The sequence below is a fragment of the Branchiostoma lanceolatum genome, chromosome 1 (assembly GCF_035083965.1).
Source record: "Branchiostoma lanceolatum isolate klBraLanc5 chromosome 1, klBraLanc5.hap2, whole genome shotgun sequence".
Taxonomy (NCBI): Eukaryota; Metazoa; Chordata; class Leptocardii; order Amphioxiformes; family Branchiostomatidae; genus Branchiostoma; species Branchiostoma lanceolatum.
The window spans coordinates 18,567,004-18,580,191 of record NC_089722.1 but is presented as its reverse complement, the minus strand read 5'-3'; the positions used below and the strand labels follow the sequence as shown (position 1 = coordinate 18,580,191).

The window sequence follows — 13,188 nt, the reverse complement described above, 5'->3', positions numbered from 1 at the left end:
ATTTTTGCTTTGTTCTTCTTTCGAAATCTCACGTAGACTCTGAACAAAATTATTCAAACAAATGAAATACGAATAAAACCTGCAACCACAGAATACGACAGCTGACAGCGGAGAATTCAGCTGCGTAGTACAAAGATATCTCTCTGTATGTATGTTGCTCTGATGTCTTGACTCTTGTAGAAACGAATTAGTTTCCAAAGTTATTGCAGCCAACGTCAATGTTTCAAGTTGTCGTTGTGTAAGTTTGATTGATACACGTCGTACTTAGTGGTGATACAGAGATCTAATCTATCGGTGACAAAACTTTTTCACACATACTGAGGTCGTTTGAGGTCGCTGGGAATGTTTCGTCACCCTTACAACCACGACCAAACACAGATGGACTCCTCTTACACCGCGCGTGTAAAAGAATGCCGGGTTTCTCTAAATGTATGGGTGTCTTCGGTTTCAAAATTTATAAACACGGCCACAAAGAACCCAGGGAGTCGTCTTTGTTCTCTGGAAAGGCGATGTTCTCCTCATCACTAGCACGATACTGCAAGTCTTTGATTCGGGAGGAACTGTTGCGGTGTAAATGGGGAAGGCGTTAACAAACACCAATATCAGCTTTCTGCTGACAAGCAACATCACATGTTAGGTTAAAACAACTTTTGGAACAAAAACCGTATACACAAAATGCAATCGTACAATACGTTTTCTTTTTCTTGTTACAGTATCTCTTATTTCATCTTGTACAGTACTATAGTTGCTTGTATAGTACTAGTTGTTTTGATTTGGATTTTGAATAGTACTAGTCGCTTAAATTTGAGTGAGATTTTGTCACATGTAGTACATGTATGCCTAAAGTACGCAATCCAGCCTCCTCTGCTGCGCTGAGGACGCTGCCATGTATTTTAGAGATCAATGAACGAATCAATAAACTTAATATTATTATTAAATGCGATTTTTTCTTTCGACACTTCTATGTAACCGTGTGCAAGATGGCAAGGCGGTCTTGTGGTTATGGTTCTTGACTTGAATCTAAAGGTTCTGGTTTCGAATCCCTAGCAGGCCCCGATGTTGTGCACTTAGATTAGAGGTCCTTCCAAGTGTGAGTTATTCAAACCTTACTGCCTTGCGCAGTTTGTACGTAAGGTACAAAACCTTAAGGTGGATTATGACTTACATGTATGCGAAACCAAAAAATAAAAAAAATAAAAAGAAAACTAAGAAAGAAGAATTGTATTCTTAAGCATTAATGTACATCGAATAATAAAGAAACAGACTACGTACTATCAAAAGAATGGAAGCCAGGGAATATATGAAGAACATTCAACGCTATATATCTAAAAAGTATGTCTCTTTTAATAAAAAATCTAGCTTATACTGTTCTGGACTACATAAGAATTGTCCATATAGAACATTAAAGTCACAAATCGACAAAACGGATTTCAAAAGCCACATTCATGTTTTATCATATGTTATATGTGTGTTTATTGGTGTCTCTGAAGAAAAGTAGTTAATACCACTTGTAACGTCTGACCGTTTCCAAAATCATATCCAGTTGCTTGAGTAACTACTATATGGAATATCTTATTACCTGGATGTCTAACCTTCATCGACGTACTTGTTATTTTCTTGTTTTCCCACCATGTAAAACGATCAATTATCAAATTGAAGAAACCCTCATGTTATTGAAGAAGTAGGAGAATTTGTCCTCCATTGTCTCCAACGAATGATTGAAACCCAGCAGAAGATCTCATACATATCATCTGATAAAATCATTTGCTATCATTACTCTACGATTACTTGCAATTAGCTTTCGGATATTGCAAAATAAACGGGGATATGAATTCGAACTACCGGTACGAATGTGTTTTGTTCTTTTTGTTTGTTGGACAAACTGAAACAACAGAGTTTTGAAGATGTACTGAAGTTCATAGCGTCCTAATTATCAGCCTGCAACATTTTGGGTTCCAGACATTATTTAACTACATTATACACATCATATTGCGAGAAAAGGACAACATTGAGTTTGGTAGGATTGGAAGGACCGAAAAAGGAAAAGAAAATTATAACTTTCTTACAGTTACTCTGGAAATTCTGTCCCACAGGTAAAGACAGTCATGTTTTAATTCTACTGAAGTTTCGGTGATGTTAAATATGATTTTACGCCATCATTCTACTGTTGAGCTAGGCATGTATTTATCAGATGATTCATTATGAAAACTATATGCTTTTACATTTCATTGTTCAAAAAGGATGCAAAAAATGCATGTCGTCTGAATTTAGTTTCCTTTGAAATTTTCCGACTGCACAACTAGCTTCCCGATAACATTTTCATCAAAACCAAGCTGTCCCACTTCAACCTTGTTTTCAGGAGTCTCTAATTCATGTTTGTCAGCTCCGAAATAACCTGGAAACCCACAGAGCGATGACATAAGACTGATGTCACAGAAATGCCCATATATGGTCTCCCACCACTTCACCTGAAGCAGCCCACTTAGGTCTACTTCCGAAGAGGCGGCGGCGCGCGGAGTCCGGCCTGTCGTCACTTCTCCCGTGTTTATGACCAGGTTTCCTGTGATGAAGTTTCTCGTTGGGGCGCATTTGTTGACTTGTTTAGTCTGCGGGGCAACTTGCAGCAGGGGAGAAACTGCCCGAGTCACGCACCGGTGTGCCTGTGTGCGAAGTTAGCGAGGTGGGTTTGTGGTTATGCCCCCCTATTCCACTAGGGTGGCGACCTCGCAGCGCTCTCTCTTTACCAGAGCGCTCAACCAATGTTTTAGAGCCCCTGTCACACTTGTGCGTATATACAAGTCCGCAGGAGTTGCGTATCAGCATGTGTTTGGTTAAGTTTGCAGCCGAATAAGTAATTTCTTAGGTTCGATCATCGGGCTGCACAACGGTGGGTCAAAGTAGAAAACAACATTTTCCTCCGCAAACCCTACTTAAACCAAATAGATGTAAATGCGTAACTCACGCGCCCTTGAATATACACACAAGTGTGGCAGGGCCCTAAGATTGACCAGAGCGCTCAACCAATGTTTTAAGATAAAGAACGAATATTTTTATGCTGTATGTGTTTTCTAGTGTTTTCAGTCATACTTTTACATTTTGCATGATATCCCGATTATGAAATACAGGGTCACACATATCTAGCTTAAGGCCCTGTAAGACTAGTGCGCATTAACATTTATTTGGTTTAAGTAAGGTTTGCGGGGAAAAAGTTGTTTTCTACTTCGACCCACCGTTATGCAGCCTAGTAATCGAGCCTAAGAAATCACTTATTCGGCTGCAAACTTGACCTAAAACAAAAACATGTTAATACGCAACTCATGCGGACTTGAATATACGCACAGGTGTGACAGGGGCTTTAGATCCATGTCAATACGTGATCATGGTCGCAGCGAGGTCGCAACAAGAGCACCGTCTAGTGGAATGGGGGCCTTACGATTGTTAACTTAAAATCTTAAAGTTCTGGGATCGAATCTGTAGCAGGACCAATGCTGTGCCCTTGGGAAAAGGCGCTTTACGCCTATTTCCTCACCAGACTCTAAACATGAGTACTTAGCTATGGTTAGGGACGTCTTCTTCAATGGGAGGTAAAGTTGGAGGCCCCATGTTGAAGGACAGACACACTAAGAGTGTGTCAAAGAAACCAGAGCCGGCAACAATATTTATGAAATGAGAGAAAAAGGCTGATTAAGAAAACATAGGATGAACAGGGGCGTTGCTTTTTTGTAGCTTAGCTTGTGAATGTTTCGACACGTCTTGATCCTCATATCAAGCCAAAAATATTCGTTCAACAGATACCAAGAAAAAATGTAAGAAAGAGATAGGAAGAAATTTCCGAATTGGCGTCAGTATCTTCACTGATGTTCACGTGACCACTGACCTGAACATTGCATAACTCACACGGTGTCTCGGTGGATTTACACACACACATGTGGAAAGCTACACAGACTCTACTCACGACATGCACCACTACAATGGATACGTTGTTCAAATGCATTCCTTCAGGATGTAAAGACATTTCGTTTGCTTTTAAGCTTAAGGGATATCAACGGACGTGATTTTATATGATAGCCCTTGATAATACATGTAAATCCAGAACACGCGCCTTAGACCCTTCTATTTTCACGCGCTAACATGTTTAAGACGATAGACCGCGTTAAGTATACGTACTTCATGTTTGATTAACTAAGAGTGACTCTGCTATACCCCCTTTCCACTAAAGGATGCAAACGTGCTGCGACGGCTGAGCGATCAAAGATTTATCAGATCGCTCAACGAATTTCATACAAAAAGAATTACTTTTTAACGATTTCTCTATTTTCTGTCTTTTGAATTAAAACTTTTACATCTTGCACCATTTTCTAATTATGAAGACCAGTGTCACACGCGCACGGTCCCTGTACGGTTGCTCAGCGATCACTGTCTACAGACAACGGAGCCTTACCAGTTTATAAATACTAATAATGCTTCGGTCCCATTTCCAATCCAATATTTTAAATATTTTAAAAGACAACAAAAGACAAAAAACGTAAAGTGATTAATCCTACCCATATATTGTGTATTTTCTTGATATGCCTTTTCTTATTTTTTCGTTTTCGCAAACAACCCGGCCGGGCCCCGGATTGAAAATGGGACCGAGGCATAAGATAAACATTCAAAAATCCGTCACAATGACTAAAGAGTATTTGTGTCGCCTTTTCACATTTTAATCTAGGCAAAACCAACATTGTATTGCTTTGATCAAAAAAGGCGAAGGAGGTTTAGAGGTGAAAAATGTGCAAGATACAAGCGAGCTTATTTTGCATGGTCAATTGCGGCCATCACTGCACTGTAAATTGCCAATGGAAGCGAAAAGATAGCTCAAGGAATTTGCCAACGAAGGAGCCAAACTCGTCTCACTGTCAAACTTGACAAATTCTTATTATTCCTTAGTCATAGATAGATGTAACCCTCAGATGTTGACTGGAGGTGTATTTCCTAGAGAGGTGTGTTGCTTTGATCAAATGAGGTGAGGGAGGTTATTGTGATACAATCTAGCTCATGTTGCAGGTTCAAATGGGGACATAACTTTAAATTAGGCATGTTGATTCGTGAAGGAAGAGATGGATCAACGAATTTTCCCAACGAACCAAACCCTTCTCACTTTCAAACTTGCCAATTTCTTTAATTCTTAATCGTAGATGTAGCCTGCAGGTGTTGACTGGAGGTGTGTGCGCTACAGAGGCGTGTTGATGACCCGGTACAGGGTCACAGTTCCGCTCAGGCTTCCAGCAACCAGCAGCATGGGGTGCCCGTCAGGAGAGTCCTCATGCGGAATGAACCTGAAATGCAGTTTCGGAAATGTGTAACTAACGGTGCTGCGTGTGTCGATTATCTCCAAGCAGATATTCGACGGAAAGGTTTTCTGTTTTCTCTCTGCCTTAGGGGTGTCTGATACTGTTGGCAGTTGACTTAACCTTTAGCACACCGAAGTAGCCGTGTGGCACCCAATTCCCAATTGGTGACAGAGTTAGGCAGCAGGGAGAAGTTTCAATTCTTCGTGAGACGTTCTTGGCTACTACAACAGTTGGTTACAATTAATTATAAACAACATTGTCCGAGCAAAAGGGAAAAAAAAATAGCCATGGTATTCAAAACTTTTTTCTAGCCTGCTCGAGAAAAGGACGGATATAGGACGTTTTGACATTACTATTGCAAGTTATGGTAACGCTTGCTTACTTGATGTCCTCTGGGTCAATGTCACCGACCTCTCGGTCATCGTAGGCGTTGTCCCACTTCCGGTCCCACCTGTACGGGTAAAGTTGTTGTTAACAGATATTACATATTCGTTGTGCATGAATTATCATCATTGATATTTCAGCATAATCATGTTTTTATGAACTAATGATACATGTTGTTCTAAATGCTAGTATTCATGTTAGGAACTATAGTTGGTACTCAAGCGCCGACTAGTAACCCATGAAGGTACTGTAACATGGAACGGATAGAGGATATACTGTATTTGCCTACTAGCTGACCGAAATGTTTGGGCGACTAGAATGTAACAAGATGGTAGTGCCAATCGGTCGTCGACAATCGTAAAATAGCTATCGATAATCGCGGACTTATGATAACATAGTTCTTACCTGCCATGACGGTAAATTGTCTGGAACTCTGGAACGGCATGAGGGTTGTGTGTGTCCAGGGTGTACAGCATTAGGGTGGAGGTGCGCTCGTTCCCAAGGACGATAACGGTCTTCCCAAAAGCGTCTCCGACAGTCAGGGACTCGGACTGGGGACCCTGGGTACGAGAGGTACAGTATATATCTTGTTAAGGGAAATAGTACAGAATTTGTTCACAAAAAAGGACAAATAGGTATAAGTGTAATACTAAATATCATTCGACTACATACTCTGATTGTGTTTCTTCGACAATTATCATCTAATAATCATGAAAAAACGAAGTTAACATTGTCATTGGAGCTTTTGATAATGCCAACATATTGTAAGCATTCACTATTTTAAGCACAACACATCCGTGTGATATCTCGTATGTTTAATTGTAGTTCATTGATTATGCGACTAATGTTTTGTTTACCAGCACATGTGTTCACTTATCACTTCCTGTCACTCTACTGTGAACGTAATTTGCATACGGAAGACATACAGGCTGCAGAGGACGAAGCAAAAGTGACCTCTGCGACGACAACATATTTCAACTCACTTCCTGCCACTCACTCTACTGACAGCATATTTAGAGATTTACGCACACACACACACCAAACAAACAAACATAAAGACACATCGAAAACAAAACCCTCGCACACGGAGGTAACAACCTTTTTCTTAGACGTTTCATCTATCGTGTCTTCGGGGTGGTCGTGCAGGAACTCGTCCTGATACTCGCTGTTGAATATGGAGGGATAGTAAAGCGCATGCGCACGCTCCACCTGGTCACCGCTGTCCCAAATCTTGAGAACGGAAACGAGGCAGGAATGTGACGTCAGGGGCAGGAAACGAAATGCATTATAGGATACGTCGAGGTTCAGTGGCAGAATTGAGGTGCATTGCGGGAACGACTTTTTTGTTCACGTCGTCACTTGTGACGGATATTTCTTAATGTTAGGTAGGTACGTTTTGAAATAATAGTATGTGTTACGAGCTTAGAAAACAAAAAGATTTAAAAAAACAAGCAAGGAAACTAACAAACAAACAACCAAATAAATAAAACCCCTGTCATTGCATTCTACCAACTATGTTAGTGTATGGCTGATACATGTTTTACATAGCAAAGGGAGCGATTGGACAGAGTTCAACTAAGGAATTATCTAACTGAGTCATAGCTTTTGAATCTTGAATACCACGTTTACCTGTGTCAGATTCTTCGCATCCCAGATGGAGAACCCCCTCCCTCCGAACGCGTAGAACGACTCGTACTTAGTGGGGTCAGAGGTCGACTTGCCATCATAGTTACTCAGTCGCAGGACTCCTACACTCCAAAAGTAAATGAAAAAGAAACACGAAAAAAAACCGCAACAACGTTGTTACCTTGAAACGAACATGAATATGAGATTATTCACTCTGTGGTCACTAGTGTAGTAAGTATGGATGATTTGTCAAAGGCTTGCTGCAGCTGTTTGAAAAAGCTAAGACAGAAAAGGGAGGGGTATAGAAGAGAAAGATTACCGTTTTCCAAACGCATTTTGTCCTCTCTGCAATTTGAGTGATGGCCCAATTCTACAACACCTACCTATCACAAAGGGAAATCTATGTGTAAGCCTGAATGTTTTATTCCCTCTTACCCAGCTTACTCTCGTCTGCCAAGGCATCTCTCAAAACAGACGACACACTGCTTGATATGGCGTTGTCTACGGGTCAGGAAAGAAAACAGCATTAAGAAATACGTCAATGATAACAATGGTGATCCTCCTTTGTTAGTTTTCAAATTCGTAAACATTGCTTTATCAAATATTGAAATTAATCATTGACTCTCTCTAGTGAATGTTTCCTTTTGGCTATCAGAAGACAACACATAAGCATATAAAAGGATATTGAAGACTGGAAATGACACAACATTTTCTTGGACCTTTCTGGGACCTTTGACCTTACTTCCTGTCAGTGTCCATGAAATGACCTAAAATTTTACCTCCGCTTCCTGTCAGTCTGCGGTGACACAATTTTCCCTTTCACCTCATGGCAATCTACTGTATTCAAACTCAAACGGACACACACACACACACACACACACACACACACACACACACACACACACACACACACACACACACACAAACAGACACAAACACACACACACACAAACACCCATACACACACAAACACACAGGACACAAAGAGGGACACAAAATTAAACCTCTGTACACGGAGGTTATAAACCTACGTACTGTCTACAAAGTCCCTGCCCCTCCACTCGTCACTGATGTCGACCCCGTTGACGGTCAGTTCGCGCGTGTTTCCCTCGTTGGATGTGATGACCAGCTCGCGGCCTCCCGCTGACACGTACTTCACTGTGTCGGGCTGATACAGGCCGTATATGGGCCAGGATTCGATATGGATACCTGTAGTCGGCAAGGCATACATACATAAATACAGACATGTGAAAGTCAAACCTAAAAATGTCCATGTACATGTAACATAGTATAAGGAACGATGATGACGACTACAAAACATTCACAGCCGACGTTTTGATTTGAATACCAGCATTTGTTGTCAAATCATTCAAACCATATATGCATACGTACATACTTGTGCACATAGATTACAGCCCGCATATGGGCCAAGAACTTAAGTGAGTTCCTGAATCGAAAAAGGATACAAACGACCAGCCGATACTAAAATAGCAAATTAAAACCATTTTGAAAAAAAAAAAAAAAAGTTCAGTGGTTTGCATAATTCGTTCTTTGTTGAATTTTACCTCCATCCTTGTCACTAGGGTCCAGACCGGAATCTCCCCAGTACTTGGCGCCCAGAGGATACAGCTCTTCTGCCGTTGCCGTCACCAAGTCAACCACGACCACAGCGTTGTTCTCCTAGAGATGAATCACGTGTTTATCACGTGTTCGTCACATGTTCATCACATGAATCAATGTCTACGTCTTGTTTGTTTGTTTGGTAGTTTTTTTAAAAATATATTTAAACTTTCAACACCATTTGATACATATTTTTGCAGTGATGTTTGTAAGTGATTCCAAAACGATGGAAAGAAATACTGTGACGTAGCTTTAGGTCAACACAGACAAAATAAGCCAACGAAAAAAAGCTATAGAGTATCGGTTGATAATGGGCTTATAAGTTACCAGCTTCATTATCATCTCATCTGGTCGTGACGGTCTCAAGGGTGCTCATGGCCCTTTTCCTCCATCCTTCCCTATCCTCCATTGCACTGGGCAGGTCTTCCAAAGTACAGTTCGCATCTAGACACAGTTGATGGATGTAGGTAGTGTATGGTCCGCTTACACGTGCATGACCATGTTTAAGTTAATGGTATTCTTACTTGTAGTCCGACGTAAGCCTTGGTCTCGTCCTTGCTCAGAGTGACGTACTCCGGCTCCAGTTCCTCAGACAGCCGGTTCGGAACCCCGGCCTCCTCCCCGCGGTACACCCACCGGACACCTCGAGCCGCGTACTCGTGCTGCCTGATTCCGAACGGGATATTCAGACATGACTTTTGATAACTTATGTTTAGAAAGTGCACAAACTAAGCCCAAGAAAACTATACAAAATTACCACTTTTGTTTAAGACAAGAGGGAATGTAGTTTTACCACAAAGGTCAGACTTGCAGGAGTGACAGGAAGTGGAGTTCAGAGGTGGTAGAACGAGTCGTTTATCAGACATGACGGACATTACAGATCATGAGGTCAAATGAGGCTACTAATTCACGAGGATGCTTTGCTTTTAGTATGTCCGTTTGTGTCAGAAAGTATCAATAGACACATGTATCTCATAAAACTTATAAATCTTAATTTTCATAATTGATAAACTAAAACATCTACAAGACGAATAAAACTCGGAATATTCACGTAGGTGTGAAATCTTTGAACTCTCATTCTACCTTGCATCGAACTTCCTGAAGTTGACGGTTCTCATCGAGATAGTGTCGCTGTTTGGCAGGTCTTCCGAGCTGAACTCGACGATGGTGAGGGAGCCCTCCGGGTTGAGGAAGTTCCCGTTCCCGTCTCCGCCGTCCTTCCCTTCGTTCGCCACGATCAGCTTCCGGCAGTCACGTGTGAACAGCAGCATGTCGGGGGACCCTCCAACTTAACCATATGGAATAAACAAGAATGTATTTTGATATTGTTTGCCTGCGAAAATGTTACAAGGAAGACTATTAGGAATATCACTCTTGCTCAGCAACACAAGGATAACACTTGATGAAAAAGTTCTAAATGGGTATTCCAAACGCCCAAAAAACAACACTCAAATTAATTTTCATACCCCATTTTCTACGGAGGCAATGAAACATAATACATAGAGATACAGTTAGCTTTTCCGGCCATAAGTGTCACATTACGGATCTGGAGGAGACGCCAACGTTGAATGTAGAAACATTTAACAGATATCAATTGTCTTTTAGTGAGCATTCAATGTTCTCCGATACCTTTTTTCAAAGATCTGTAAATGATCTCATGGACCAGTCTTTAGGTATATATCTCATCAGTTGCCCAACGGTCTTTACCTAGGAAAATAAAAGTCTGCTAATCGAATAAACAAAATGTGAACCATGCCCTTACCTCGCACCTGATAGACCTGCTGCATGTCGCCAGTCCCGCGGTAAGCCTCGTAGATTAGCAGGTATCCCGGCAGGCCCTTGTGTTCGTGTTCCCGGGTCATCGCCACGAATCCACCGCAGTACTCCACGTCTGTGTACGTCGCCTGGACATATTGTTAGTGTTGCGGCATAGGAAGTGAGCAAGATTGCATTAACATCTATTGACATAATTCCACCAGGGCAGATAATTCCACCACCCTGAAAAGATACGTCCAAACAGATCTCCAACCCAACAACCCCCGTTATGATGCACTCCTGTATATCTACACTGTGCATACCTGGGGGTGCTGCATTAGAGATCATTCACACTCACTTTTTTATTCAAAGTGGCGGATTTATGTAACATTGCGGATGAATGTTAATGAAGGTTAGGTGTGGGAGGTATTATATAATAATATTCAACATGTAGTTTCCCAAAACTGTCAAACGATCCCTGGAATATTTTGGACCAGTAGTCTAGACATCTGGAACACTAGTAGGCGTCACATTATGGCGGCCATGTCTATCTACAGGTTCAAAACACTTAGTGACTTACGGAACAGTCGTGACTATTGAGTGAATGGTTTATGCATTTATCTATTCATTTGTACATAGTCATGTGACGTTATGTGATAATATGAGAAGAAATCAGAGTATCATTGAGAAGGCCGAAGCTTTGCCTGATAGTTTGTTGCACTAATAAGTTGTATTGGAAAGCAAAACTGAATATTGTGCCATATTCATCCTTTTAAAACTTTGTTCATATTTTGGGCCGTCTTGACTTACCTGGCCGGCTTGCGGAAGTTCCTGGTAGTGCAGCAGGCTGATGGACTGAGGATCGGACACGTCAATCACATTCAGGAGCCCCGGCTGACCTACATGTACAAAAGGCCAACAACAGACGACATTGAGAAAAAAATGGTAGTATATCGCTGCTGCAAGGAAAAAGAACTGCGGGATTTTCAATATACTGATCACATCAAAAGTCTGACCATTTGCGCAGGGTACCTACTGTATAACACATGTATCTACAATGTATATGCACGATGATTATATATGGTATGTTTGTGTTTCTGGGCCAACTGCGTCCGTAGAATAACTTTTTGACTATTTGGGGCATATTTGTCCTTTGCAAAACATATTGACATGACAATACACACTCTTAACTAACGCTACGTGGTTTTGTGTGTCAAACAGGCTGCATGCGCAGGTCTAACTATTTCTGGCATTGCAGCGGGAATCAAATATGTAATTCTAGATATAGATGTTAGATAAATATGTTCCGGCTAATGTGTACATAACAGACGCTATTATTGCCGGCCATATTTACCATTCAGTCACAGGCTTTCGTTGACCCTTTTCGTGAGAGTTGGTTTCTAAAAACTTAAGTTGTGTAAAGGATTTCTAATGCTTGGAGTATATACATGTAGCAAGCCACAAATTCTGTCATTTTGTGAGTCATGCGCGTCCACGAATCCATCGCTAGTAACATGGTGATAGCTCAGCTGTAAACTCGGTAGTGATAATTACAATCAAGAAACATATGCTCCGTATGAAAATATGATATAGATTACTAGTGTTTCTTCAACAAGGTTAAATCAAATCAAATTCAAGTGATTTTTTGATAATTTGGTCAACATGTACTCAAACTGTACTCTTTTGTAAGCTGTTAGTCTACCTTAGTGGAAGTTGGCTGCATTTCTAGATTTTCTTCATTGAACTATGTGATCAAAACTATATCAATAACGATTCCCGTAGCAGTAAAATAAGTAAAGACTAGGCATTTCCTACTTTGTAAGTATCCTTGCGACCATTGGGATCAAACATTGCCAGCAAGAGGTTTTCTACGCGAGTCATCGAAGATTAGGCAAAAAGTAGGAGTTCAGCAAATCTATCAACGCCGTATGTTATTGATAAGACATTACCGACGCTGTAGACTTTCTTGTTGACGGCGTCGTAGCCGAGTTGTTCCGCCGCCCCCTTCCCCATCTTGTACTTGGCGTCGCCGTTGTCATACTTGTAAGGCAGGTACACCGTGGAGAGATGCTCCAGTCCGAGTCTGATGCTCTGTCCAGTCGTCAGAACATAGAAGAACAGACTAAGAAAGAGTAAAGCCATGTCACTGGTTCATCAAGTACCATCAAAGAAGAAAAACCACGTGATGTACTACGTCATGAGGTCATAAGCTGACCACTGAGCCGATCATATCTCAATAAAGGGAATGTTTCTTTACAAAAGTTGTCCAGTTGATGTATTTGAATATAAAAGTTTTAAAGGTGTGTATGCCATTATCTTATTAGTAGTTCCATAGTTATAACTTCTATAGTCTATATCTTACAATGAACAATGATTACCTTCATAAACAGAAGTAAGATACAAAATTGTCCTAATTCAAAATTGGATATTTTGACTTCGAAGCATTGAGTGGGCATAAACCATCACGAAG

The 13,188-nt window shown here is 41.0% G+C and overlaps 1 protein-coding gene across 1 annotated transcript; it reads right to left on the bottom strand.

Moving 5' to 3' along the window:
• Positions 1-4,887: 4,887 nt before the first annotated feature.
• On the bottom strand, positions 4,888-12,892 carry LOC136439223 (mesenchyme-specific cell surface glycoprotein-like). The gene is made up of 13 exons (XM_066434505.1): positions 12,668-12,892; positions 11,529-11,617; positions 10,726-10,867; positions 10,047-10,251; positions 9,488-9,629; positions 8,909-9,023; positions 8,379-8,552; positions 7,779-7,844; positions 7,347-7,465; positions 6,816-6,947; positions 6,123-6,277; positions 5,716-5,784; positions 4,888-5,318 (listed from the first exon to the last, which is right to left on the bottom strand). The coding sequence occupies exons 1-13, from the start codon at positions 12,858-12,860 to the stop codon at positions 5,213-5,215; spliced, it is 1,707 nt and encodes a 568-aa protein (XP_066290602.1). The 5' UTR covers positions 12,861-12,892; the 3' UTR covers positions 4,888-5,212.
• Positions 12,893-13,188: the final 296 nt, after the last annotated feature.